Here is a 27,645-nt window from a genome sequence, read left to right as displayed (position 1 = left end):
CTACTCTTTGTTCTCCTTTCCCATGTCCCTTAACTCGCTCCCAGTGCACAATGAACAAACTCACTACACGCTCACATGTCCCTCACCAATCTGTCCACGTTTCTTACTTTCCTGAGTCATTATACCCTGCCACCACTCCTCCCCTGCCTGGTCTCTCACTCTCACATCCCTCTCCATCTCTCTCACCTACTATGTCTTGTGTGAGAGGAGTCAGGGACAGACACTGTTAGGGCCAACACATTGGAGGCAGTGACCTCATCAGGGCAGTATTGGGACAGAGTGCAGAGAGCAGGAGAAAGCAGAACCCACATATCCTACTTCTGAGTAATAGGCGCAGAATTCACAGTATCTTTAACCCAGTCACGGTCTTTGCCCCACGTTCACCCCTTCATTCCACACTAGGTGGACATTCATGGAGGTAATCCATCTGGTTGTACTGACCAGGTTATCCCCTGTCCTGTTGCATCAGGGGTGGGTGAGGTAGGGTGGACTTCGAGCATTTAATCAAGTGTATGAGAGGGAGGCATAAGTTACAGCTGCTGACATAGGGGGGTTGGTGAACTGGCTTCACTAACCATCATTGAGCTTCTTGCTGTTCTCCTCTAAGCCAGTTTTTCCTCTGCCCACCGTAGTTGTTCCTTTTGTGTCTTGCCCGTCTGCTCCTAAGGTGTACTTTTGGTCTCTAAATGTGCTTAGTCCTTTCTGCCTTTCACCTTTATTCTATATTTCACATTGTTTTCCATAACACACAGAATATGTGGTAATGACATTTAAATGTGAAATTGACATTTTTTTGTAAGTTACATTGCAAATTGTCGAAATTTTGACAGAAGTTGATGAAAGAGAAGGCACTGTGAGTTTTTCAATGGAATGTAATAGTCTTTGCTCCGTTCATAACTGCACGGACACCCTACTGAAACAAGCCCGGTAGGCATAGTTTGCAGCAGCCTGGTGGTTCTAAAGAGAGTGTATGTGTGTGTTGAAATATGTAGGGCATCAGTTTCACTCAAGGAGCATTTATAAGCATTCAGGAATGTTGAAGATAAATGCAGTGGGATGAAATTGAAGTAGTCTAGTTATTTTTGGCCACAACGGGAGACTTAAATCTACTCGATCTGTTTAACCAAAGGCATAGCTCTGCTCTCCAAATTGTGAGTCCATGATCTGTAGAACAAGCATTTGCTTTCTATGGTATGAATCTGTAAGATCTGTGTATCCTAAATGATAGTTCTGCTGTCTGAGGCATGCCTATGTAAGATTTGTGTGATGTAATAAAATGCTCATTTATACAACATCATTAAATTGTGATTATTAGCCCCTACCTGTCTATTATCCTTAATATGTCAGCCTGACCTGTATTCACAGACTTCTTAACTGCTGGACACATGCATCACTAAAAAGTAAGTCATGCTTGGCTGCAAAGACAGGCCTATGAAAACAATTCCTCTTTTATCCCATTTTTGTTAAATAAGATTTGCACAGGAAATTGCATAACTAACGTTCTGAAATAATGTGCGGTTTGCTCCCTTCCAGCCCTCCCCCCCCCCCCCCCCCCCCCCCCGACTCATGAACCTCATCGGCCGCCACTGGAGGTGGAGACAATGGACCTGGTTTTACTAGGCGTGAAAACGCCAATGGTGGAACCACTGTGGCTTGTGGCTTGTGGGCCTGTGGCATGCACAGAGCCTACGGCCAGCCCCTCTTGTACCCTCACCCTGAAAGGTTGGGAAGGCAGCATGCAGTGCTCTCCCCAGCAACCGGACCTGACCCCATTGCCCTCTCCAACACATTTCCCACTCGCTCAAGCAGGTGATGCATGGGTGTGTTAAACTCCCTGAAATTGGGCAGAACCTGAGCAAAGGACCCAGTAATTACAGGTCCAATATATATTCACTATTCTGGAGTTAACTCGTGGAACGATACTGTTCAGCATCCTTAATTGAGGCCTGATGTCCCAATGGGGAACTGGTAATGAAGCCCTAAGTTGTGAACATTATTAAAAGATAGCTTGGCTGATTTACCTCCTACATGTCATATGCTGCTTTTGACAGAGTTTGACTTCCTTCTATCATGGTCAAGGTATACACCAACTTGTGATAAACCAGTGTGTAATAAAAGCGTTGTGACAAAAAAAGCAACCTCATTTTCACAGAAGGCCTATCAAACTTGCATCATCATTAGGGATTCAAAAAAGAAAAAACGGTGCAACGTTGTTAAGGTGATGTATTTTCATGGATCACTTTTTGTGTGCCGTTCATGTACTATTCACCCACTATTTATGGCACTTCATTTCATAACTTCAGGTTGCAAGCTCCTCTTTTTTCCGTCAGAGATTCTAAACCAGTAGAAATCACATGTCGCTACTATATTTTCCATGCTGGTGCCTGGGAATTCGTTGATGCAGTCATGCAGGTGGTCATGCAGCATAAACCAAGTCCATTCCTGTCGCTGGCCCTGGGCGGAATGTGCCTTAGAGACCTCTGCCATTGCTCTAAGGTTTAGTTCCGCTTGCGTTTTGAAATTGTATTATTTTTCAGTGTCAGATCTTGGCGTGCTTTAGTTCAGAGTATCCTTTGTCTGACCTTCCACGCTCTCTTTTATTTTCCGAGGCTGGAAATGGTGGCAACGCAGTAACTATTTTATCAAGAATGTTTCAGATTGTTTCTGGGAGAGAGTCCCACTGGATGACAGCCAGAGGAGTTCAGAAGTCTTAAAAAGGAAAGCTTATTTTGGAAGCGCTCTTATCTGCGTAGATTTCAAGTGGCAGGCTGATAACTGGGCTATTCTGCTGACACCTATTTTGAGGGATCTGGTCAGTGAAAGCAATCACTTGCACACATAGTGATGTTGCACAGAAAAAATACATATTCTCAAAACAAGGACATGCAGACTTTTGGGTCTTCGTACAGCTTCCTTTACCTTTTCCCCCTCGTTTTAGTAGATAGGGTGTTTCCACCCTAGTTATTTGCTTTCTTTTTTGAAGAAATAGCAGACTACTGTGATGACTAGACCCATGTTAGCGAATAGATACCTCAAGGTCTCCTTGCATCAGGATAATATGTTATTAGTGCGTCTTCCCCTCTATGGTTACTGAAGATAGACTATATTTGCCAAATGCAGCCTCCAGCTAGAAGAGGCAGTGGCAGGGGGGCATCCAGTTACCTAGTTGAAGCAATTGTAATTTTAAGTGCATTACAGGTGTATGATAGTGTGGCACTGCTTTGCGGATCCACAGCTCGCCCGGCACTACACATCCCTCCTGGCGCTTTGGCAAAGTGTGATAGTGCTCTGTGCAAACTGAAAAGGAAGTAGTGTAGTTCTCCTAGAAGTGAAGGTAAATGACCTGAGGTCAATTACAGTAACTCCCATTTCCCAAAGAAGGAAGCTCCTATACCTGTGCGTATATTGTTTTGTGTCGCTATCTCAACAATTAAAACACATTTCCACTGAATGTTCCTCCATCTACCTCAGTTTGAATTTTATAGGTCAAACAAGGATAGTCCTAATCAGAGAACTGGAAAAACACATAACTGAGTCGGCCCAAACAATACACCGGGTGACAAATATTCTATTGTTTTCTTATAGCTTTAAACCAGTTCAGCAACGTATGCAATTTTTCAGAAACGTCTGAAGAGTCAAACGCGAATTCATTTTTATTGAGGAAGAATAAGGTTGAATTTCTTATTGTCTGAAATATTTACGGCTTAGCGCTATGGTGGCTATCGGAGTTTCTTTCATATCAGATGTCACAGAGCATTTCGGAAAAACAGATCTAAGCCTGGTGGCAAACCTCCCACTGGTGATCTTGTCAAACACCCTGATCTGGCTTCACCTGCAGCCGGGCTCGTCATCGGCGGGTGGGAGGGGTCTGCAGCTCCGGCAGTAAGTTGCGCCGCCGGCTGGCTGGCTGCCAGGCTGAGGCTGCGCTTGCAGGCAGCAGGGCTCCTGCGTCTGTCGCGCAGGCAGTGGCACACGCGCGCATTGTGGTGGCGGCCCGACAGGGATGGTGCATGTGGCGCTAGGGGAGCGGCGGCGGCGTGTGATCCCGTGTCGGGTCACCGGGGTGTTGTCCTCGCGGAGTGAGTGCCTTCCCCGGTAAGACACGCCGCGCGCAGGTTCACCTGGATGTCCTCCGCGTTGAATAGAGGGCGCCTCTCCTTCAGCCGGCTCCACAAAGGCTCCATGCCCGCCCCGCGGCGCCGGGCTCCTCTGCGCGCCACCAGCACGTGGGACGTGTCAGAGGTCTGAAAAGTGGACACACTACAGTGACGGGAAGATGTGGGGCCAGTCCAACCGCTGCAACTCGGCTCCCCCGCTGGAGTACCCCTTCTACCAGGCGCCGTGCAGGTGTGTATCATCTCCCCGGGCTGCATGTGCGCGCGCGCTGCCTGCCGCACCTGCTGTCTGGCTTATTGTTGTCAGACGCACGAGGGGCGCGCTGTGTGACCGGTGACAGCAATCACAGCTTCGGATCCAGCCGCGAGGCGTGGATGCACGCAGTGCTGCGCCCCTGTCGTGAGTGCGGCGGCGTGTCGCCCACGGAGTGCCCTGGTTATCTCTCTGAGAGGTGTTACTTGCATTGTTCACGGTGTGGTGGGACTTGACGGAATAAGGCATTCAGTACAATAAGTCGCCGCGTGTGCACGGGGTGATGTGGGCATGTTGCCTGGAAACCTGGTGACAGAAACAACGCGCCCGTGAGCGGTGCTCTGTGGCTGTCGGTGCAGAGGGCATCTTTTTTATAAAGCGCGAAGGTAATGGAGCGATTAACCTGAGCAATAGTTAAATTACACACACATTAATTTGAGTTTTTGTTTGTTTTTTTTGCCACGAGGAAAAGAAGGGATGTGCCCAGAATCACAGGATGTTGAGCCCACGCTGAACCGTTCCCCAGTTTCAAAGTCGGCAACTCTGACCGCAATGGCACATCTTCTCCCCGGATGGTGCAGTTCACCTCTTTTAATGACGCGAGCCCCTGTAGTGTGCTCCCTCCCCGCCGACGGTCCCGTTCCAAGGCCCGCGGACAGGCACAGCCCCGGCGCTCGCGCACCCCCTGCCCCCGGGCAGCGCCTCGCGCCTGGCTCCGGGTAGAGGTTTCAGGTTTCTGACACACCTTGCCAGAGGAATGCTTGCCTTTGTTTACAGTCCTGAACCGGAGTCTCTGCCCCAGTGTTGAGCAAGAGCGGCTGCGAGGGGAGATTTCTGCGCTATTACTCATCCCCGACACCCAGGAAGTTAATAATTAATGCGCCGCGAAGGGGAGAGCGCACCTGGATACAGTAACAGTGAAAGGCTTGTTCAAATCCGGCAGTACACGGGAGATGGGTTTCGGTTACGAAACGCTGCCGCCTGTCGGGGCTCAGTCTGTCGAGCTGTCACTCTGGGAGCTGCTGGTGACCCCGGTCACGAGCCCTCCTGCGCACTAAGCGCTCCTCTGACGCGCACAGCTTCTTCCAGGGAGAAGCGCTAGTCCGGCCGCGCGTTCCCTTCCAAGCTGTGCTGCGCTGTCTTCCTTATATGGTAGTGCCTTGATTCTATATAGCGCTTATTGCAACACTTCTGCCGTTTCAAACTGCACAAATAACACGTGTTGTTACCCCGCAATGTATAGCACTGAACATGCCCACCTCTGAAAAATGCAAGGTTGAGTGCCTTGGTGGGGTTTTTTACTCATGTCTTACAGAGAAGCGCAGTTGCAATCTGCTTCCTGAGTCATCTTTCTGGAATATCATATCCCAGTGTCATTCTTCTCATTATGTTATTAAACTTTTATGAACAGTTCATGTTGCAATAGGTTAATTAACATGTTCGAATACTTGTATTATGTTTCAGACAGATTGGTTACAAGAATGCTAGAAGTATATAGTACTGATTTTAAATTCATTTTTCACCTTGGAGTACTTGTGTTGCAGGCACACACATTTCTTTGGTGTTTTATAGTCTTTAGTGCTGTTAGCTCACCGCTCTCCTTCTTGCATGAGGCTTCTGTGTTGCAGTGTGGCGCTTACCTTAGATGTGATTGTCTGACATGTGGTGGCCACTGGCCTAATTCAGTAGTCCAGGATTATTCACATCATTTTGAAGTACTCTCTACTGGGGTATTTGCTGGATAGCCTTTTAATATTTAAATGTAGAGTATTGGCGCTGTCCGGCAGGATATTGGACTGGAGTTACTTTAACACTGGACTTGAATTTCAGACACCTTGAAAGTCTTACACTAGCAACACACCTCCAAGCTGTCTCTATACAAGTGTGTAAATGGGCTATTTTTTAGACCGCTGCTGAGCAAAGTTTGATGAATACATTGCTCTCTGTTAAAGTATTGACACATTACTGTTTCCCGTGGGAAGAAACCTTTACTAACCCGGCAGAGGTAATCTGTTTTTAATTGAATATCAGTGCAGTAAAAGTGAATAGCCGCTCCTAAATGTAAGAAGATACAATTCCCAAGACAGCAGTATACTGTAATCGTATATTCAAACGGCGTGTTTTGGTATATTAAGTCGTAAAGGGTTCGCAGCAGAATCTGACTGGTTAGTCTGATACACTGGCAATTCCCCAGTAGGCTGCAGGCTAGTGGGCTGCATCCAGAGAGGAATGGAGTACTAGGACCCTGCTATGCCCCGCGTCTCCATTCTAGTCGGGGTGTCATGCACTGTGGGACTGTTGTGAAAACAATTTTCAGAGCTGAGTTTTAGCTTCCAGTCTGGTCCTATTTGTAGTTGTGTAAATAACTAAAACTTTTATCACAACTCCCTCAACGTGTCATACGCGAATGGATTTGCCCCTCCTGTTGTCTTTCCTTATCCTTCTTCCTTGATGTTCCTGGTAATCTGCAGCATTTTTTGATAGCACGAGCGTTTTACAAGAACATGAAAAATAAACTGTACACCAAAATAAAATTATCAAACAACAATTTTCTCGCTCAACATTGCAAGAAGGACTACAAACCTGCACCCTGTATTTAAATGTGAAAAGGTGAAAAGCTGACAGGCATCACACACCTCATGTTTTAATATGTAGTCCCAGGGCTCGCTTAGGGAGCCTCAACACAAAAGCCAACATTTACGTGCCCCAGAGGGCAACCTACACTCGTGGTGCTGCTGCTTAATATTTTTATATTGCTTAGATTATATTCCAGTCTCACTCCCCCTTTCACATATTTTGTAACTACTCATTGCAATGTTCAGCTCTAATGAGGTAGTTTCCTACTTTATCTATTTTACATAGGTTTGTGCTCCCTCTCTATAGCAGGCTCCTTCCACACCCAGACTAGAGGATGACCTCTTGAGGAGTCTGAAAGGTTCAATATGGAACTTTTATTGACGGATTTTTGGTAGGTTGGGTCCTGTCACTCTGTCGCACAGCATCTCCCTTTCCACCGAACCCTTCTCCTCACCTCCTTCACTTTGAATCAAGTTTTGAAACAGCTTGTCGGGTGAATATCATCACGTCACAATACACTAATAGAAGATAGACACCCTGACTCAGAAATAACATGCTCATCTTTATCTAACATAGGTACATATGCACATCATTGAATCTTCTGATGTGTGATTCTAATGTGCAGCATTACTGTTGCTACAGAAGCCTGTAAGAATGCACAGTGAAAATGTTAAAGTTGAGCCCTAGTGAGACGTGATTTGGCTTCAATTGCCTGGATCACGCTTGACAACCCAACAAAAATTGAAATATGTCTTGCTCCTTTCAGTCAAGTGTTTTTCATAAACATATGTTGGCATCTTTGTATGAGGTGTACTCACACTTGGTTGCAGGGCTCACAATGACATTCTGTACGTCAGGAGTCATGCCATTCTTCAGGATACCATGAGCAGGAGGGTACCAATGGGTATTCACAGACCAATGGATTAAAAAAATACTGGTATGGTTGCAGCCTCTGTCAAGATTATTGCACTGTTCTTGTAGGCCAAGTGGAGGAGGTTGGAAGAAGAGGTGCAAAAGCAGAATGTGGTTGTTCAAGACCTTTGGTTCCAGTATGTAGCATAAGGGGAATAAAGTGAAGGTGCAATTCAGAGGCTGTGTGTGTGGAGGCGCGGAGCCAGGCAGTGAATGAGAAAAGTTGGACTGAATAGCAGAATGGTGCAGCTCAGAAACACATGTTTAAAAGAAGGTGACAGAAACCAAAGCAATTTGAAGTGCTGGAAGGGACGTACAGGCTTATGGCAACTCAAAGGAAGGATCAACATGCACCAAAATTAGTTCAGTAGCCGACAAATCTAGTGAATGGAATGCGGGGGTAACTGAAGATGAAACACACTCCTAGTTCAGGGGTAGAGTCACTTTGATTAGTTATACTGACCCGGTCCTCTTCTGTGACCTAACTTCTGGCATGTGGTTGAAAACTGTGGCTCATTTGAAGGCATACCAGTGTCTAGATGTGTTTGTTGGATATTGTCTAGAAATAAGTTGCCATGAACAATAACAATCTGGCAAAGATGGTTCTACTGGGCAGCTCCTCGGCATGTGAATAACCACACTGTTGCGTGAATTACTCTGTAAGTTAATGTAGATTTTAGCAATGCTCTACTCTGAAGTCGATCCAATGGTTCCTCTTGCATCATAACTAGCAGCTCCGTCTAGGCGCCCTCTATTGCACAAAGAGCACAACCTGCTCAGCTCCATCGGCTCTACCCAGGTGCTTCCACCATTCATTATGTACTTACAGCTCATGGTCCAGGTTATTGATCCACATGACGGAAACTACTAGATGTACGCATGTGATTTCTAGATCCACTTTTAGTGGTGAAAGGACACAAGAAACAAAGCAGTCAAGGAAACCTCAGGTTGTATTTAGACACATACCTGGTTGGACAAGAGAAAACTTCTAATGTTTAAGTTCATCTAAGGCAGAGGTGCTTGTGGTAGTTGGAGTGAGTAGGAATCCCCTACCAGCAGCCTCTTTTCAATATATACATACTTCACCTTCCCCGGTACAAAAGCGGAGGAACCTCAGATGTTTTCTCACAGCTTCTTTTCACATCATTAGCTTATTGACTTGGCACGCCCTTGCTACTAAACATATTTGCAAAGGTTCTATATGTCTAAAATTGGCCTACTGAGTAATGGTAATCAGATAGTGAGTATTTCTGGGATTGGACCACTGTAATGGTTTGTATATGGATCCACCCAAGTAGCAGATGCAGAAGCTGGAGAGAATTATTCTCAAACAAGCCAGTTGTTCTAGGTGCAGAACATAATCTTTTCCATATCCCTTCATTTGTCCAACCTATAACTGTAGATTGCAACAAGGTTGCTTCACACGCTACTCCTGTCCAGGTATATCAACTCGATAATTGAAAAGACCACCCACCTGTTTAACTTAAAAAGACTAAAATATAGGATCATCGAGAGTGCACATCTGAAGTTTCTGGAATGCTCTGTCTCAAGTCACGAGGGTGCAGTCAAACTAACCAGTCTTCGTGGAAACTGCTTTATATGGAGCCACTCGTTTATTCTGATAATCATAAAGGAGGTCTTAGACACAGTCAGTGCTAAAGCCTGATTGAAGAACTCCGGCTGTGCAATGCCCTGGCAGACATGATGCATTTATTACTTCAACACACACTAATCCTATGCACAGGTACAACTGTCTTCAAACCTTATAACGACGACGGGTTTGCAGCTAGCCAAACCCTACTAATCTCATGCGTAGTAGCACTCTGAATTATATTTATTAAGATTGTAACGGAATATATGCTTGCCTTGTCACAATGGTGGGAAGGCAGATGTTGGTGCAATGCAGACCACTCCAATAGTTGAGTTTTAAATAAGTGCTAAACGTTTATGTGTGAGAATGAAATGTTTGTTAACTTTATATGGTTGCTTAGAACTTAAAAGGTTTTCTGGTTTGTAGAGTAATATCTGCATAGCGTAAAATGTTTCTATTTTGAGTATTTCATGTTGTGAGTCTTGAATGTTTATACAAATTGATCTTTTGAAGAGGTTTGTCATTGTCTGTTTATTGGTAAAATGTGAGCTAGATACCAAAAACAGTGATTGGGTGAGAAGTGTGTTGATAATGAGATTTTGTTCGCTGTTAAAGTCTCTGTCGAATCTCTAGTTTATTCCTCATGCTTTCTCCACAGCTTCTATTTTTCTTGCTCTGTTTGTCACTTGTAAAATGAAATTGAAGCTCAAGTCACATTAGCACTTGAATGAAAGTTGACTCGGAAAGGTTTTGGTGTTAAATATCGAGTCTCTTAGGTTCCCCCATCAAGGGGGCAGCAAAGAGAACCGTATTGCAACTGGCAAGTGAAAATATTGTGTTTTTTATGTGCCCGAGTAGCGGGATAAGCAAATAAATAAAAATGCCATTTGCGTTGATAAGCCCTGCACCTTTTCTGGTTTGACAATATGGTACAATTGAAGACAATTTGGCAAGTTCTCATTTGTTAAAATAGTTGCCAGCACGGCGTGATGTATGGTATTGTATTCTCCTTGATCGCCTTACTTAACTATTGCATATACAGTGCAGAAAACCAGAACGCTTCATAAAAGGTATCTCTGGTAATAGAGATTGGAACTGCGCATACCTCGTATCGTTCACCATGTTATCACTGTGCAGCTCTTCTTTTCATCCAGCAGAGGTGTTCTTGGTGTATTTTAATGTGCTTGGTTTCTTCTACTGTGTCCTGTTTGCTCTAGTGCCAGTAATGAGGATTACCCGTTTAGCATTCTACTTCTTTACCTTCCTTGTGGTATTGTGCGTATATTTTTCATATTTCATCAAAATATTCCCCTTGAAGATTTGTAACACTTACTTATAAACAGGGAGGTAGTGTATTTCTTTAACATTTGTACTATTTTTGGTTCGTTTCTTTCAGGTCCCTCTCCTCTGACTGGCTGGCACTTTTCTTGATCTAAAGCACTTGTCAATTCATTACCTTTGTAAATATTTTTTAACAAAATTGGTTAATTCTGTTATATGATCAACTGTTACTAGGTGGAGGTGCTCCCAGGTACTTTTCTTGAAAAGTATCAAGCAGGACATTGGTCTGCATAATTGTTACATGGCCCCTGGGTTTTAGAGAGTTAACTCATAAGATAGTAGTGGACCATTTGGCCATTTTAACCTTAAACTATGTATTTTTGCAGAAGTTAGGCCCTGGCTGTATAGCATTATATTGTATTGTATTAATCATTGTTATTGTATTCATCACATAGATTACAATAAAAAATACATTTCGTAGTCATCTTAAATATAGTATAGAAAGTGAGTTACAATGTACTGGTTGTATAGCATCGCACCTTTCATTGCACATGATTAGTTCGATTACTTTGCAAAGCAAGAATCCTTTCTCTCAGAGGTCAGCTGTAGCTCTCTTGCAAGGCCTGACTTACAGAAGTAAGAGTGGTGTAATTTGATCTCTCTTTCTGGCACCTCTTTCAGAAGTGTTGGGATAAAAGTCCCTACATTCTTTGGAAGATGAACATCTTATCTCATTTGAAGAGTCGGTGGGTGAAGTCGGCTAATCCCTTGCTTTTTTTGATAGAGATTTGCTTGTGCAGAACTAGAAGATAAATGGTATGCAGTGGTTATTTAGGCTGCAAATATTTGGTATAAATGTTAAAGCTGCCCTCAAGTAGAAAATGAGAAAGGTGGAAGTGATAATTAAAAGGTTGGTTGTGATACATACCAAGAGAAGCCATCCACCTATGGTACCAGATACAGCTGTGAACAAGATTGTGTCTACACCTAAGCCTGGCCTGTGCGAGGGATGATGTAGTTACAAATACCACTTCACCCATGGTGCTGAAAACAATTAACTGAAGCAGCACTAGTGTCTTTTAATCTCTTTACCTATCTGGTGATAACACAATTGAGATAAAATCTCCAGAATGCAGTGGACTTGAAAACAAATTAATAAATTTTTATGTTGACTGATTTCTGTTCCCACAGTATATGCATGGCTCTGATACAACCAGCCCTTATTTGAATGAAACATGAAACTGCATGAGATAGTCAGTTTGCTTCAACTGACTTCCACTATTCCAGAAACTCTTGGGAGAAATGAGCAGAGAGCTCTGTGCACTGAATCCTATTCAATGGCCATCACAGGCAACAAGCGCATCTGCAGCCTTTACTTAATGCCCTCTCTGGGCCTAAAAAATGGACTCTCACTGGCAGCCTGTGGTCAGATATAGACCATCAACAGTTGCAACTGGCCGTTGCTTAGTGCTCTCCCCTCCCAACTCTCACCAAAAGTATGGCCTCTGTAGATCAATGTATTAATGAAAGGCAATGTACAGATATGGCCTGCCGATCCTAGTAGCCTTCCTCAGCAGATGTTTGGGGAACCCACCAGTAATTGTACAGGGAACTGACTGGCACTAGGCCATATACTTTTTCAGTAGATCAAACACACACGGCGCAACACCATTCCCATAACGCAAAAAAAAATACAACCAGACATGCCACAGAAGCTCTGGTGACAAAGTCGGCTTAGGGCTTATATTGTACTATACTAACACATCTAAAACATGTATCTGCCTAGGAATGAACCCATTCTTGATGTATGTGAACTACAAAGCCATAATGGCTCACAGCCGTGATGATCCTGTGCTAATGTGGAGTTCAGCAATTAATGGGTCTTGGGAGAAGCTGACATGAAAGCATGCATGGCTAAATGCCTACTCTAGCCCTTATGGGAGAAATATGATTGGGCCAAAGTTTTAAGACCACAGGTCAGACATCTCAGTGCCAGACTATGAGGGTATGCCCAGACGTGAGCCCCCTGCTACCTGTAGAAAATCTACTTCACAAGGACCTCAAACGTGCTGGTCTGGTTGGCATTCTGTCCACAGGCTAAAATGAAACATTTGAAGAGGTAAACAAGACAAACGTCTATAGTCTCAGGCCGCTCTGAATAAGAAAGGTGAGCCTGTATTCAATTCTCCATCAGTAAATCAATGTTTAATGTATTCATATTTTTTTAATACAAAATATTAACTGAAAACATCCTTTCTCCCAACGTGCTTCATTTTTTTCAACTGAAATTTAAGAACTTAAATTCTCCTTTTGTTGTTGAACAACACACGAGGCATTGCAGGCAAACTACTCTTCATCAGGAGAAGTTTTCTAGTGATTCTTCTGTTCACTCGAGTCCACTTGGGAAATGTGTCATCTTGTGAATTGTACGCACTTAGTTGGGGCTAGTACGAGAACGGATGTGTTCAATTAATTTTTAAACTACCAAAGTATGAATAAATGAAACATCGAACCACTCCTCTGTGATTTACTTATGGAATGTTGAAGACCGGCTCAGCCTTTTCTATCAGGTGCTGTCTGGGACTATAATTGCTTGACTTGTATAGCTCTTTGAGTCCTGTACTCACTGGGCCACAGGACTCTAGCTGTACCTCACCAATGAGATTTAAATAGGGGTTGCTTGTATTCCCATCTTGAAGAGCCCTTGACTGGCAGTTCGGGCTGGACTGTCCTTGTTTGAACAGGATCAAGACTGGTTTGCATAAGGTTGGTCTCTGATGTGGCATAGTGGCTATAAAACAGTAGACTGGGAAGCGACCTTGGGCAATTGCCAGTGACTGACATTAATTCAAGCATTCATTCCTTTTTTTTGTTTGTTGCAGACATTTGCACTGAACATCAGTACGCCACAACGTTGGTGATTATTGTAACAACTTCATTGTGAAGACACTGGTGCACACAGTAAACCCCGGCATCAGAGTCACTGGCGCACACATATCCCACATCTCAACAAGCTTTCATGGGTTAAGGATTAGCCTTTGGTTATTGTGTTGATAACTCACAGCTGCAGGCTATCAGTCAGGCTTTCAAACTGCAAACTGCAGCACAGTGCCACTAAAAGTGGTGGAAGATGCCAGTGATAAAAATATTAATGTGGTGCCATACACATCAAACTAACATAACATTGGATGCATACTCTGTGTTTGGATTCGAATTGAGAGCTCACACTGAAGATCCTGTATGCCCCATGGACAAAAAAACCATGAAAACTGTCTTGCAGGAAACTTCTTTTTTGCGTTCACTCTGGGAAGGGGAGTTGATGTAGCACATGGCACAATCACCCCGCTTAATTTAAGCATCAGCGGATCACAAAAAATAGGATTGAGTGGTGCTTTGCACTTTGTTGTTGGGGTTGTCCCTGAGAGTGTTTGACTGCGCAGCCCTGCCATCTTTGATGCATCCACGAGAAGACAACGCGCTGAGGTGTGAATCTACTGAGTGCTCATTCAGTGGAAAGAACCACCGTTCATTGTTGGCCAGCTAGTTTATATTGCTTAGATTATATTCCAGTCTCACTCCCCCTTTCACATATTTTGTAACTACTCATTGCAATGTTCAGCTCTAATGAGGTAGTTTCCTACTTTATCTATTTTACATAGGTTTGTGCTCCCTCTCTATAGCAGGCTCCTTCCACACCCAGACTAGAGGATGACCTCTTGAGGAGTCTGAAAGGTTCAATATGGAACTTTTATTGACGGATTTTTGGTAGGTTGGGTCCTGTCACTCTGTCGCACAGCATCTCCCTTTCCACCGAACCCTTCTCCTCACCTCCTTCACTTTGAATCAAGTTTTGAAACAGCTTGTCGGGTGAATATCATCACGTCACAATACACTAATAGAAGATAGACACCCTGACTCAGAAATAACATGCTCATCTTTATCTAACATAGGTACATATGCACATCATTGACTCTTCTGATGTGTGATTCTAATGTGCAGCATTACTGTTGCTACAGAAGCCTGTAAGAATGCACAGTGAAAATGTTAAAGTTGAGCCCTAGTGAGACGTGATTTGGCTTCAATTGCCTGGATCACGCTTGACAACCCAACAAAAATTGAAATATGTCTTGCTCCTTTCAGTCAAGTGTTTTTCATAAACATATGTTGGCATCTTTGTATGAGGTGTACTCACACTTGGTTGCAGGGCTCACAATGACATTCTGTACGTCAGGAGTCATGCCATTCTTCAGGATACCATGAGCAGGAGGGTACCAATGGGTATTCACAGACCAATGGATTAAAAAAATACTGGTATGGTTGCAGCCTCTGTCAAGATTATTGCACTGTTCTTGTAGGCCAAGTGGAGGAGGTTGGAAGAAGAGGTGCAAAAGCAGAATGTGGTTGTTCAAGACCTTTGGTTCCAGTATGTAGCATAAGGGGAATAAAGTGAAGGTGCAATTCAGAGGCATTAAGGCTGTGTGTGTGGAGGCGCGGAGCCAGGCAGTGAATGAGAAAAGTTGGACTGAATAGCAGAATGGTGCAGCTCAGAAACACATGTTTAAAAGAAGGTGACAGAAACCAAAGCAATTTGAAGTGCTGGAAGGGACGTACAGGCTTATGGCAACTCAAAGGAAGGATCAACATGCACCAAAATTAGTTCAGTAGCCGACAAATCTAGTGAATGGAATGCGGGGGTAACTGAAGATGAAACACACTCCTAGTTCAGGGGTAGAGTCACTTTGATTAGTTATACTGACCCGGTCCTCTTCTGTGACCTAACTTCTGGCATGTGGTTGAAAACTGTGGCTCATTTGAAGGCATACCAGTGTCTAGATGTGTTTGTTGGATATTGTCTAGAAATAAGTTGCCATGAACAATAACAATCTGGCAAAGATGGTTCTACTGGGCAGCTCCTCGGCATGTGAATAACCACACTGTTGCGTGAATTACTCTGTAAGTTAATGTAGATTTTAGCAATGCTCTACTCTGAAGTTCCTCTTGCATCATAACTAGCAGCTCCGTCTAGGCGCCCTCTATTGCACAAAGAGCACAACCTGCTCAGCTCCATCGGCTCTACCCAGGTGCTTCCACCATTCATTATGTACTTACAGCTCATGGTCCAGGTTATTGATCCACATGACGGAAACTACTAGATGTACGCATGTGATTTCTAGATCCACTTTTAGTGGTGAAAGGACACAAGAAACAAAGCAGTCAAGGAAACCTCAGGTTGTATTTAGACACATACCTGGTTGGACAAGAGAAAACTTCTAATGTTTAAGTTCATCTAAGGCAGAGGTGCTTGTGGTAGTTGGAGTGAGTAGGAATCCCCTACCAGCAGCCTCTTTTCAATATATACATACTTCACCTTCCCCGGTACAAAAGCGGAGGAACCTCAGATGTTTTCTCACAGCTTCTTTTCACATCATTAGCTTATTGACTTGGCACGCCCTTGCTACTAAACATATTTGCAAAGGTTCTATATGTCTAAAATTGGCCTACTGAGTAATGGTAATCAGATAGTCAGTATTTCTGGGATTGGACCACTGTAATGGTTTGTATATGGATCCACCCAAGTAGCAGATGCAGAAGCTGGAGAGAATTATTCTCAAACAAGCCAGTTGTTCTAGGTGCAGAACATAATCTTTTCCATATCCCTTCATTTGTCCAACCTATAACTGTAGATTGCAACAAGGTTGCTTCACACGCTACTCCTGTCCAGGTATATCAACTCGATAATTGAAAAGACCACCCACCTGTTTAACTTAAAAAGACTAAAATATAGGATCATCGAGAGTGCACATCTGAAGTTTGGAATGCTCTGTCTCAAGTCACGAGGGTGCAGTCAAACTAACCAGTCTTCGTGGAAACTGCTTTATATGGAGCCACTCGTTTATTCTGATAATCATAAAGGAGGTCTTAGACACAGTCAGTGTTAAAGCCTGATTGAAGAACTCCGGCTGTGCAATGCCCTGGCAGACATGATGCATTTATTACTTCAACACACACTAATCCTATGCACAGGTACAACTGTCTTCAAACCTTATAACGACGACGGGTTTGCAGCTAGCCAAACCCTACTAATCTCATGCGTAGTAGCACTCTGAATTATATTTATTAAGATTGTAACGGAATATATGCTTGCCTTGTCACAATGGTTGGAAGGCAGATGTTGGTGCAATGCAGACCACTCCAATAGTTGAGTTTTAAATAAGTGCTAAACGTTTATGTGTGAGAATGAAATGTTTGTTAACTTTATATGGTTGCTTAGAACTTAAAAGGTTTTCTGGTTTGTAGAGTAATATCTGCATAGCGTAAAATGTTTCTATTTTGAGTATTTCATGTTGTGAGTCTTGAATGTTTATACAAATTGATCTTTTGAAGAGGTTTGTCATTGTCTGTTTATTGGTAAAATGTGAGCTAGATACCAAAAACAGTGATTGGGTGAGAAGTGTGTTGATAATGAGATTTTGTTCGCTGTTAAAGTCTCTGTCGAATCTCTAGTTTATTCCTCATGCTTTCTCCACAGCTTCTATTTTTCTTGCTCTGTTTGTCACTTGTAAAATGAAATTGAAGCTCAAGTCACATTAGCACTTGAATGAAAGTTGACTCGGAAAGGTTTTGGTGTTAAATATCGAGTCTCTTAGGTTCCCCCATCAAGGGGGCAGCAAAGAGAACCGTATTGCAACTGGCAAGTGAAAATATTGTGTTTTTTATGTGCCCGAGTAGCGGGATAAGCAAATAAATAAAAATGCCATTTGCGTTGATAAGCCCTGCACCTTTTCTGGTTTGACAATATGGTACAATTGAAGACAATTTGGCAAGTTCTCATTTGTTAAAATAGTTGCCAGCACGGCGTGATGTATGGTATTGTATTCTCCTTGATCGCCTTACTTAACTATTGCATATACAGTGCAGAAACCCAGAACGCTTCATAAAAGGTATCTCTGGTAATAGAGATTGGAACTGCGCATACCTCGTATCGTTCACCATGTTATCACTGTGCAGCTCTTCTTTTCATCCAGCAGAGGTGTTCTTGGTGTATTTTAATGTGCTTGGTTTCTTCTACTGTGTCCTGTTTGCTCTAGTGCCAGTAATGAGGATTACCCGTTTAGCATTCTACTTCTTTACCTTCCTTGTGGTATTGTGCGTATATTTTTCATATTTCATCAAAATATTCCCCTTGAAGATTTGTAACACTTACTTATAAACAGGGAGGTAGTGTATTTCTTTAACATTTGTACTATTTTTGGTTCGTTTCTTTCAGGTCCCTCTCCTCTGACTGGCTGGCACTTTTCTTGATCTAAAGCACTTGTCAATTCATTACCTTTGTAAATATTTTTTAACAAAATTGGTTAATTCTGTTATATGATCAACTGTTACTAGGTGGAGGTGCTCCCAGGTACTTTTCTTGAAAAGTATCAAGCAGGACATTGGTCTGCATAATTGTTACATGGCCCCTGGGTTTTAGAGAGTTAACTCATAAGATAGTAGTGGACCATTTGGCCATTTTAACCTTAAACTATGTATTTTTGCAGAAGTTAGGCCCTGGCTGTATAGCATTATATTGTATTGTATTAATCATTGTTATTGTATTCATCACATAGATTACAATAAAAAATACATTTCGTAGTCATCTTAAATATAGTATAGAAAGTGAGTTACAATGTACTGGTTGTATAGCATCGCACCTTTCATTGCACATGATTAGTTCGATTACTTTGCAAAGCAAGAATCCTTTCTCTCAGAGGTCAGCTGTAGCTCTCTTGCAAGGCCTGACTTACAGAAGTAAGAGTGGTGTAATTTGATCTCTCTTTCTGGCACCTCTTTCAGAAGTGTTGGGATAAAAGTCCCTACATTCTTTGGAAGATGAACATCTTATCTCATTTGAAGAGTCGGTGGGTGAAGTCGGCTAATCCCTTGCTTTTTTTGATAGAGATTTGCTTGTGCAGAACTAGAAGATAAATGGTATGCAGTGGTTATTTAGGCTGCAAATATTTGGTATAAATGTTAAAGCTGCCCTCAAGTAGAAAATGAGAAAGGTGGAAGTGATAATTAAAAGGTTGGTTGTGATACATACCAAGAGAAGCCATCCACCTATGGTACCAGATACAGCTGTGAACAAGATTGTGTCTACACCTAAGCCTGGCCTGTGCGAGGGATGATGTAGTTACAAATACCACTTCACCCATGGTGCTGAAAACAATTAACTGAAGCAGCACTAGTGTCTTTTAATCTCTTTACCTATCTGGTGATAACACAATTGAGATAAAATCTCCAGAATGCAGTGGACTTGAAAACAAATTAATAAATTTTTATGTTGACTGATTTCTGTTCCCACAGTATATGCATGGCTCTGATACAACCAGCCCTTATTTGAATGAAACATGAAACTGCATGAGATAGTCAGTTTGCTTCAACTGACTTCCACTATTCCAGAAACTCTTGGGAGAAATGAGTAGAGAGCTCTGTGCACTGAATCCTATTCAATGGCCATCACAGGCAACAAGCGCATCTGCAGCCTTTACTTAATGCCCTCTCTGGGCCTAAAAAATGGACTCTCACTGGCAGCCTGTGGTCAGATATAGACCATCAACAGTTGCAACTGGCCGTTGCTTAGTGCTCTCCCCTCCCAACTCTCACCAAAAGTATGGCCTCTGTAGATCAATGTATTAATGAAAGGCAATGTACAGATATGGCCTGCCGATCCTAGTAGCCTTCCTCAGCAGATGTTTGGGGAACCCACCAGTAATTGTACAGGGAACTGACTGGCACTAGGCCATATACTTTTTCAGTAGATCAAACACACACGGCGCAACACCATTCCCATAACGCAAAAAAAAATACAACCAGACATGCCACAGAAGCTCTGGTGACAAAGTCGGCTTAGGGCTTATATTGTACTATACTAACACATCTAAAACATGTATCTGCCTAGGAATGAACCCATTCTTGATGTATGTGAACTACAAAGCCATAATGGCTCACAGCCGTGATGATCCTGTGCTAATGTGGAGTTCAGCAATTAATGGGTCTTGGGAGAAGCTGACATGAAAGCATGCATGGCTAAATGCCTACTCTAGCCCTTGTGGGAGAAATATGATTGGGCCAAAGTTTTAAGACCACAGGTCAGACATCTCAGTGCCAGACTATGAGGGTATGCCCAGACGTGAGCCCCCTGCTACCTGTAGAAAATCTACTTCACAAGGACCTCAAACGTGCTGGTCTGGTTGGCATTCTGTCCACAGGCTAAAATGAAACATTTGAAGAGGTAAACAAGACAAACGTCTATAGTCTCAGGCTGCTCTGAATAAGAAAGGTGAGCCTGTATTCAATTCTCCATCAGTAAATCAATGTTTAATGTATTCATATTTTTTTAATACAAAATATTAACTGAAAACATCCTTTCTCCCAACGTGCTTCATTTTTTTCAACTGAAATTTAAGAACTTAAATTCTCCTTTTGTTGTTGAACAACACACGAGGCATTGCAGGCAAACTACTCTTCATCAGGAGAAGTTTTCTAGTGATTCTTCTGTTCACTCGAGTCCACTTGGGAAATGTGTCATCTTGTGAATTGTACGCACTTAGTTGGGGCTAGTACGAGAACGGATGTGTTCAATTAATTTTTAAACTACCAAAGTATGAATAAATGAAACATCGAACCACTCCTCTGTGATTTACTTATGGAATGTTGAAGACCGGCTCAGCCTTTTCTATCAGGTGCTGTCTGGGACTATAATTGCTTGACTTGTATAGCTCTTTGAGTCCTGTACTCACTGGGCCACAGGACTCTAGCTGTACCTCACCAATGAGATTTAAATAGGGGTTGCTTGTATTCCCATCTTGAAGAGCCCTTGACTGGCAGTTCGGGCTGGACTGTCCTTGTTTGAACAGGATCAAGACTGGTTTGCATAAGGTTGGTCTCTGATGTGGCATAGTGGCTATAAAACAGTAGACTGGGAAGCGACCTTGGGCAATTGCCAGTGACTGACATTAATTCAAGCATTCATTCCTTTTTTTTGTTTGTTGCAGACATTTGCACTGAACATCAGTACGCCACAACGTTGGTGATTATTGTAACAACTTCATTGTGAAGACACTGGTGCACACAGTAAACCCCGGCATCAGAGTCACTGGCGCACACATATCCCACATCTCAACAAGCTTTCATGGGTTAAGGATTAGCCTTTGGTTATTGTGTTGATAACTCACAGCTGCAGGCTATCAGTCAGGCTTTCAAACTGCAAACTGCAGCACAGTGCCACTAAAAGTGGTGGAAGATGCCAGTGATAAAAATATTAATGTGGTGCCATACACATCAAACTAACATAACATTGGATGCATACTCTGTGTTTGGATTCGAATTGAGAGCTCACACTGAAGATCCTGTATGCCCCATGGACAAAAAAACCATGAAAACTGTCTTGCAGGAAACTTCTTTTTTGCGTTCACTCTGGGAAGGGGAGTTGATGTAGCACATGGCACAATCACCCCGCTTAATTTAAGCATCAGCGGATCACAAAAAATAGGATTGAGTGGTGCTTTGCACTTTGTTGTTGGGGTTGTCCCTGAGAGTGTTTGACTGCGCAGCCCTGCCATCTTTGATGCATCCACGAGAAGACAACGCGCTGAGGTGTGAATCTACTGAGTGCTCATTCAGTGGAAAGAACCACCGTTCATTGTTGGCCAGCTAGTCCAATTATTCCCCTCCGAATGAGTGCTATCCGGACATAACATGGTTTTGCTTCCCTTCTGGGTTAATTACGTGACGGTTACATATATCTTGTTGCAGTGCTATGGGGATTAAAAGCTTCTCGTTTCCCTGTAATTTACTGCTAGTGAATCATCATGAGCCACCCGAGCCTCCACTCTGATTCAATAAGTCTCATAACATGCCTGTATGACATGTTCTCTCTTTACCTCAATTTACGTGCATTCTTGTGAACGAAAACACAAGGTGTGCTCAGCCTGTTCTGCCTGTTCTTTATTTCAGCTGAAGAAGGGGTGGCAACCTGGCAGGAATCCTTGGCCACACCCTCTGCATGCCTGATGACGTTGAAAACAAGAACAGCCTGCTCTCTATATAGTTAGTCTGAGCAGTTCAGTGCCCGTGCGATTTTCATAATAGCTGGTGTTGCTTAGTAAATGTTTCAGGTGTTGAAGATCAGCCTCGCTTTGGACTGTCTTTTCTCAAAGTATGCACTTGGAGGGGTTACATATCCTGTTCACACATAAAGCTCTTTCACATAGTCTGTTCCATGGAGCCACTATTTGTTTTCCTCGTGGTCAATACTACTCCGCCTCTTTTAATTGCGGCTAAAAGTGCCAAACTATTCTAGGTGCTCATTACTGAATGGCCTGCATTCCTTTGTAGTACTTAAAGCAGGCACGCCATGCTTCTCAGAAAGTGATTGATGCTGCGGATTCTGCACTTCTAACCCAAACAAAATGCATATAATGCACAGAACAGCATGACATTCTATAGAGGACAACATGTAATTGAAATTAGTTTTTTTCTTCAACTGCAGATTCATCGTATTAGAATACTCCCCAGACACTAGACAGGATCCAGAATTTTTTCTCCAGCAATGCTTCTGCATGCCGTAGGTGGGGCAGTGCAGCTCTGCACTGCATCCGTACCACCCCAGAGGTGATTGAGTATCCGTACCACCCCAGAGGTGATAGAGAAGAGCCACATATAAGCACCATCCCAAGCGCGGATGTCAGTTTCTTAACTTTTGCGCCTGATGAGGTAGACCTGGAGCTCCACTTTAATTTGCCTTCCGAGGATTGTAAAAGAAAACTCAGTGTGCTAGGGAACAACGTCTTCTACTATAATGACAGGTTTTAAACCATGTTGTGACTGTGGAAAACATATGTCTGTCACAGACTCACATGAGGTGTGCCTGTAGTGTCTGGGCTCGGGCCACGACTTCAAGTTTTGCAATAAATGCATCTTCATGCACCTGAAGGTGGTCCATGACTAAGAAGTGAAGCTGTATGTTGCAGAACATAACATGATGTCAAGGCCCTCGTGTAAGTCAGGTTTCCACGGCAAGGTGTGGTTGCGGACTCAATCTTGCTCTCATAGCCGCTCCATTGAGCGATCAACTTTATGGTCAAGGTCCTCCAGTGAGTCCAAATCAAAGTCCGAAAGCGAACAAATAACAAAAACAAATCGAGACTTAAACCCACCCTGCCATTCTGTATAAAAAGAGAAGGCACAAGGGCATTATGATCTGTATCGGTCTCCCTATCGCGGATCGGAGTCCCCAAGTTATGTCAGTGTTCATTGAAATTTTCGGGTTATTGAAGACACCACAGTAGATTGAGGACATGCTACATATTTTTAGTGCTCTTCTGTCACCTCTGTAACACCTTGGGGGCCCAATGAATGGCAGGGGTCTCCAGTTGGGTTAGTGCTGGTGGATCCATCTTCAGTACCTTGTTACTCTTCAGAACCTGCTTTGGGCCCAGTACCGGCTGCGGTACTGGCTTCCATTCCGGCTCCAATACTTGTTTTCCATGCCACTGATGCCGAAAGAGGCTCCGCCCAAAGCTGATTCCAATGTCAAATAATGAACCAACTGCATCATGATGTCATCTGATGTGACGCTACCAGATTATAAAAGCACAGCCATTTCACAGATTTCCTGAGGCTGGTCCGGTGCCTCTACCATGGTGAATATGCCATCAGACACACCATTATATCTTTTAGCTCTTATTCAGAACTAGGAACACCACAACTTGGGGATGATACGTGTGGTTGTCTTTCCCCTCACTGCACAGGTGACAATGTTTACATTCATTTATGAGGGACCAGTGGGTTTGATATTTCCCCTAAGGCAGAGTTTGACTCACCACTTGGGCCACCTAAGGAAGAAAGTGCATCATTTTCCGTAATGCTCTGGTGGGCAGATGAGGTCCAAGATTTACAGCTGCCTTCACTTGAGATCAAAACACACACCTCTGCAGAATTATGCAACCTGGGCTAGACAAGTCTAGCCCTTGCTCCTATTTAATGAGGTGCTTATTGATATCTTGATGGTCCAAGCCCTGATCTTGCCTGCCGGTGAATAGATAGCCATGCTTTACATACTGGCTCCTGATTACCCTGGGTTTCTTGTTAAGCATCCAAACCTGAAGAACCTTGTAGTACAGACTTTAACCAGTATGGTGAATCCAAATTCATTCTTCATGAGTCGCTTGTATAGGGAGTCCAATAGGACTGGGGCTTTTGGCAAACATATGTTTTCCTCTGCCTGCCTAGCATTGTAATCAGTAAATGTGGTATGCTTATTGCGTCACAACACACATGCCCTCTAGGACATGGCCAGCGAGATCTTACTATTAGTTCCGGAAGATGTTGGGGCCTCTTTGGCTCAGGCAATCCATGATGGACAAGATTTGCCCTGAATATTTGATCCACGCTGGCCTTGATACTACTGATTGCCTAGGGATGTCGGTTGTCACCAGTTTTGTGCTCCGTAGATATGTTTGAAAGTTGTCCACATTTTCTGGAGATGTACAAGCCTCTCTCTGGGGAAATGATGATTTAGCCTTTTCAGTGAATCAGTGAATTCTGCCTTGGATTGCTTTAAAGAAATTAAGTCATGGTATGCTCCTTGGGTCAGTTGACCCCTCCTGCCGAGCAGTTCCAGCATCAGTTCAAAAAGTTCAGTGACTACACCAAGAGGATAGTGTATAGGCAAAGACCATATCCTCAACAAATAGGAGCAGTCACCCATGTCCTTTTGAGGCTGTAGACATGGGTCTTGTAGTATGTGTCCTCCAGTCCTCCTATTCCCCAATGTCATCAGCCACTAAGCTGCTTTCGTTTGCATTAGTGGTGTATGTCCATCTTGTGGGGGTTATGATTCGGAACTTTTTTCCTTGATGGCGGCCCATCATGTCCGCCAGATAAGTTCTATACATTGTTTTCTGTAGCTTTACTCTATCCTTTCTTTTTTGCCCCAAAAAATCTCCTCACTACATCAGGGTGAATTTCAGAGAAGCATTTGTCCATTCTGTTACAAAAAAGTTTGAGTGTTACTCTCAAAAGATGCTATCAAGACGGTTCCAAACTTGGAAAGAGTAGAAGGTTGTGACTTCCACTATTTACTCCTGCTGAAGAAAGTCTATTTTGTCTGTTTTGGACTTTTGACCACTTAATGCCTTCCTCCAAAAGGACAAATCAAAAATGCTCATGCTGACCCAGATCCTATATGCTCAGGAACCGGGTGATTGGATGGTGTCCTTGGACCTGCAGGATGCGTATTTTCACATACCTGTTCTGGAGTGCACAGATCTTATCTGCAGTTCAAAGTAGGCTGGGAGAATTTTCAGTTTGATGCGCTTCTCTTCAGCCTCATGAGCGTCCCTCTGGTTGTCATTAAAAAAGATGGTGTGGTCTCAGCGCACCTTTGGAGGCCATGGATACCCATTATCCCATACCTCTTCGACTGTGTGTTGAAAGCAGGATCCCCACAGTCAATTATATACCACCTCGAGATGAAGTGGGGTTTACCATTAATAAGCTGATGTTGCATCTTACTCTTCGCATAGGCTCACATTCAATTGAGGCTGTGGCACAGTGCAATTTGGGTCATTCCCTCCTCCGCAACAAGTGGGAGACATTGGTACTATGATCTCGATGTTTAAATCTTGGTCCAGGATCACAGTGAGAGAAACTCTGAGACTTCTTAGCCTCTTGGCTTCCTGCACCCTCGCTGTCAGCTATGCCACATAACATATGCGTGCTCTGCAATGGAATCTGAAGTTCCATTAGGTCCGGCAGCAAAGAAGTTTATTGGATGCCACCCAGACTTCAGAGACCGCTAACGGATTACAGTGGTGACTGTTTGAACAAACTTGGGCTAGTTGCAGTTCCCCCTCCCTTCCTCACCCAGAGTTCATGGCGGTGACTAATGCCTCACTGCTGAGCTAGGGAGGCCATTTGGGGAGTTGAAGATCAGGGAACCCTGGTCACAGATGTACGATCAGCTCCATTTCAATCTGTTGGAGTTTTTGTATAGCTATTAAGGCCTTCCTGATGTCAGTCAAGGCCTCAGGTGACCTTCTTACCTGAAGTCGTGATTCCCTTTCACCTTGAGAAATCTATCACATACCAACATTTTTTGCCACCCTCACCCCTTGAGAGGTTCTGTCGCCTGGACCCCAAAAGGGCCTAAAGCTTTTACATTGATCATACCAAGAACCGCGGTGTGGACGGTCAGCTTTTTGTGAGGTTCTACGAGCCCACCAAAGGGAAGTATGTGCAGAAATGGGCCCTGCCTGTTCTTGACATCTGCCAGGCTGCACCGTGGGAGTTAGTGCACACGTTTATGAAGCACTACTGCCTTGACAGCAGGCGCATCTCAAGAATTTTTGGGGCAAAGGGCAAGACATATTTGAGGCCTCTTGTTTAGATCAACTTTAAATTGATTGCACCAGTTTCAGCTAATTCAAGCCCTCGTGATTCTAAACAATATTGATTTATACCTTAACCTTTCAGAAACCCAGCAGCTAAAAGTACTAAGGCATGTTTTTATTACACTTGCCCCTGAACGTGCACTTCTCCCCTAGTACTGTTGGGTGATAACACCCTTACTTACCGTATATATTAATCCTTGTGAACAGCGGATCTCTCTAAAACAGAGAGCACTAACTAAAACGTACATTGAATGCACAGGTCCAGTGATGGGACGCAATGCAAGGGAGTAGATTAGCCTCTAGGTTGAGCCAGGAGAGACATAAGGAGAGGCAGGATAGATAGAGGGAGCAAAGAGTAAATTAGAGAAAGGTTGACAGGCGAGAAAAGTGAAAACAGGTAAGCAAGGTGTAGGATGAGAAAGAAATGAAAGAGCAACAGTCAGGAAACCTAGAGAAAGAGAAACAAAGCAGGATGGTGCAGTATGGATGGGTAGAGAGAAACCTGATCAGAGGCAGAGCTAGGCAGAGAGACAGCGAGAGGTTAATGTAGAGAAAGAGTAAAGAGAGCCTTATTACTGTCCCAATCACTTATCAGGGGGGGACCTTGAAAAGTGAAGGCCCTAGGCAATTGCCCACTCTATCCATGCTTTAAAGTGTCTCTGCTTGACAGCCAGGCCTGGCGGTTAAGACATTTCGCTCACTCGGTCCTGCAAGAGTCTTTGGCCTGAGTCCACTCCCCAGGTCCTCCATCTAGGGAGGTAGTGACGCCCCAGAGTAGTAGAGCGCTCAATAAATTTGATTTTCATTTCATTTTCAAGGTGTGGACTCTGCAGTTAGAAGTTTCCATCAGAAAAACAAGTTACTTCCCGCCGATAATGCTCTCTTTGGTGGATATTCTATCTAATCGCAGATACCTCGCTGCCTCCCACCTCTTCGTTCTATGAATTGGCCTCTGCTTAACATCTGAAAGGGCCCGAAGTTTGAAACTAGCACCCTGGTACCAACAGTTTTTCAGGCCTCATGTCTGAGAGCAGAGCAAGGGAAAATACAATAAACTGACATCAGTACTGAGGGGTGAGGCTAATATGCTGCTCTGCTCCGTCACTTCTGGGGTGGTACAGAGCCAGCAGGTAGCCATTGGAGGAGAAAGTGTGTAGATCCAGTCTGGCCCCTGGGGAGCATTTTAAGGCGTGGAATCTGTAGTTAGATAGAGTATCCTCCTGAAAGAGCATAGCCAAAGGTATGTAAGGTGTTTGTTGTTTTCTTCTGGGTGTGCAGTATTCACCTATATCGCTGTATGCTTCCACATTATATATATTGCTCCTTATAGTATTTCTTTTAAAATATATTTTTATATGTTACCATACACTAATAGTAATTCCCTATATTTACGTTTTACATGGTTAAGAAAGATGCTTTTATACTACAAGGATAATGTTGTTTTGTACCTTGCACGTTCGCTTTTGGGAATTAGTAACAAGT

The 27,645-nt window shown here is 43.5% G+C and overlaps 1 protein-coding gene across 7 annotated transcripts in view; it reads left to right on the top strand.

Annotated features, from left to right (window-relative positions):
* PLEKHA7 (pleckstrin homology domain containing A7) overlaps positions 1-27,645 on the top strand; it is a 988,577-nt gene that overhangs the window by 387,628 nt on the left and 573,304 nt on the right. The window contains exon 1 of one of the 7 annotated variants that reach the window (XM_078681035.1): positions 3,902-4,347. The exons of 5 other annotated variants lie outside the window; for them this stretch is intronic. In XM_078681035.1, coding sequence (XP_078537161.1) covers positions 4,277-4,347 — 71 coding nt within the window. In that variant the 5' untranslated portion in view covers positions 3,902-4,276. Of the gene's footprint in view, positions 1-3,901; positions 4,348-27,645 lie in introns of those variants that run through there. One more of the 7 variants, XM_078681036.1, reaches the window with a different exon arrangement.

The sequence above is a fragment of the Lissotriton helveticus genome, chromosome 3_1 (assembly GCF_964261635.1).
Source record: "Lissotriton helveticus chromosome 3_1, aLisHel1.1, whole genome shotgun sequence".
NCBI classification, from domain to species: domain Eukaryota; kingdom Metazoa; phylum Chordata; class Amphibia; order Caudata; family Salamandridae; genus Lissotriton; species Lissotriton helveticus.
The sequence above is the reverse complement of the archived record's forward strand: the minus strand, read 5'-3'. Positions and strand labels throughout refer to the sequence as shown.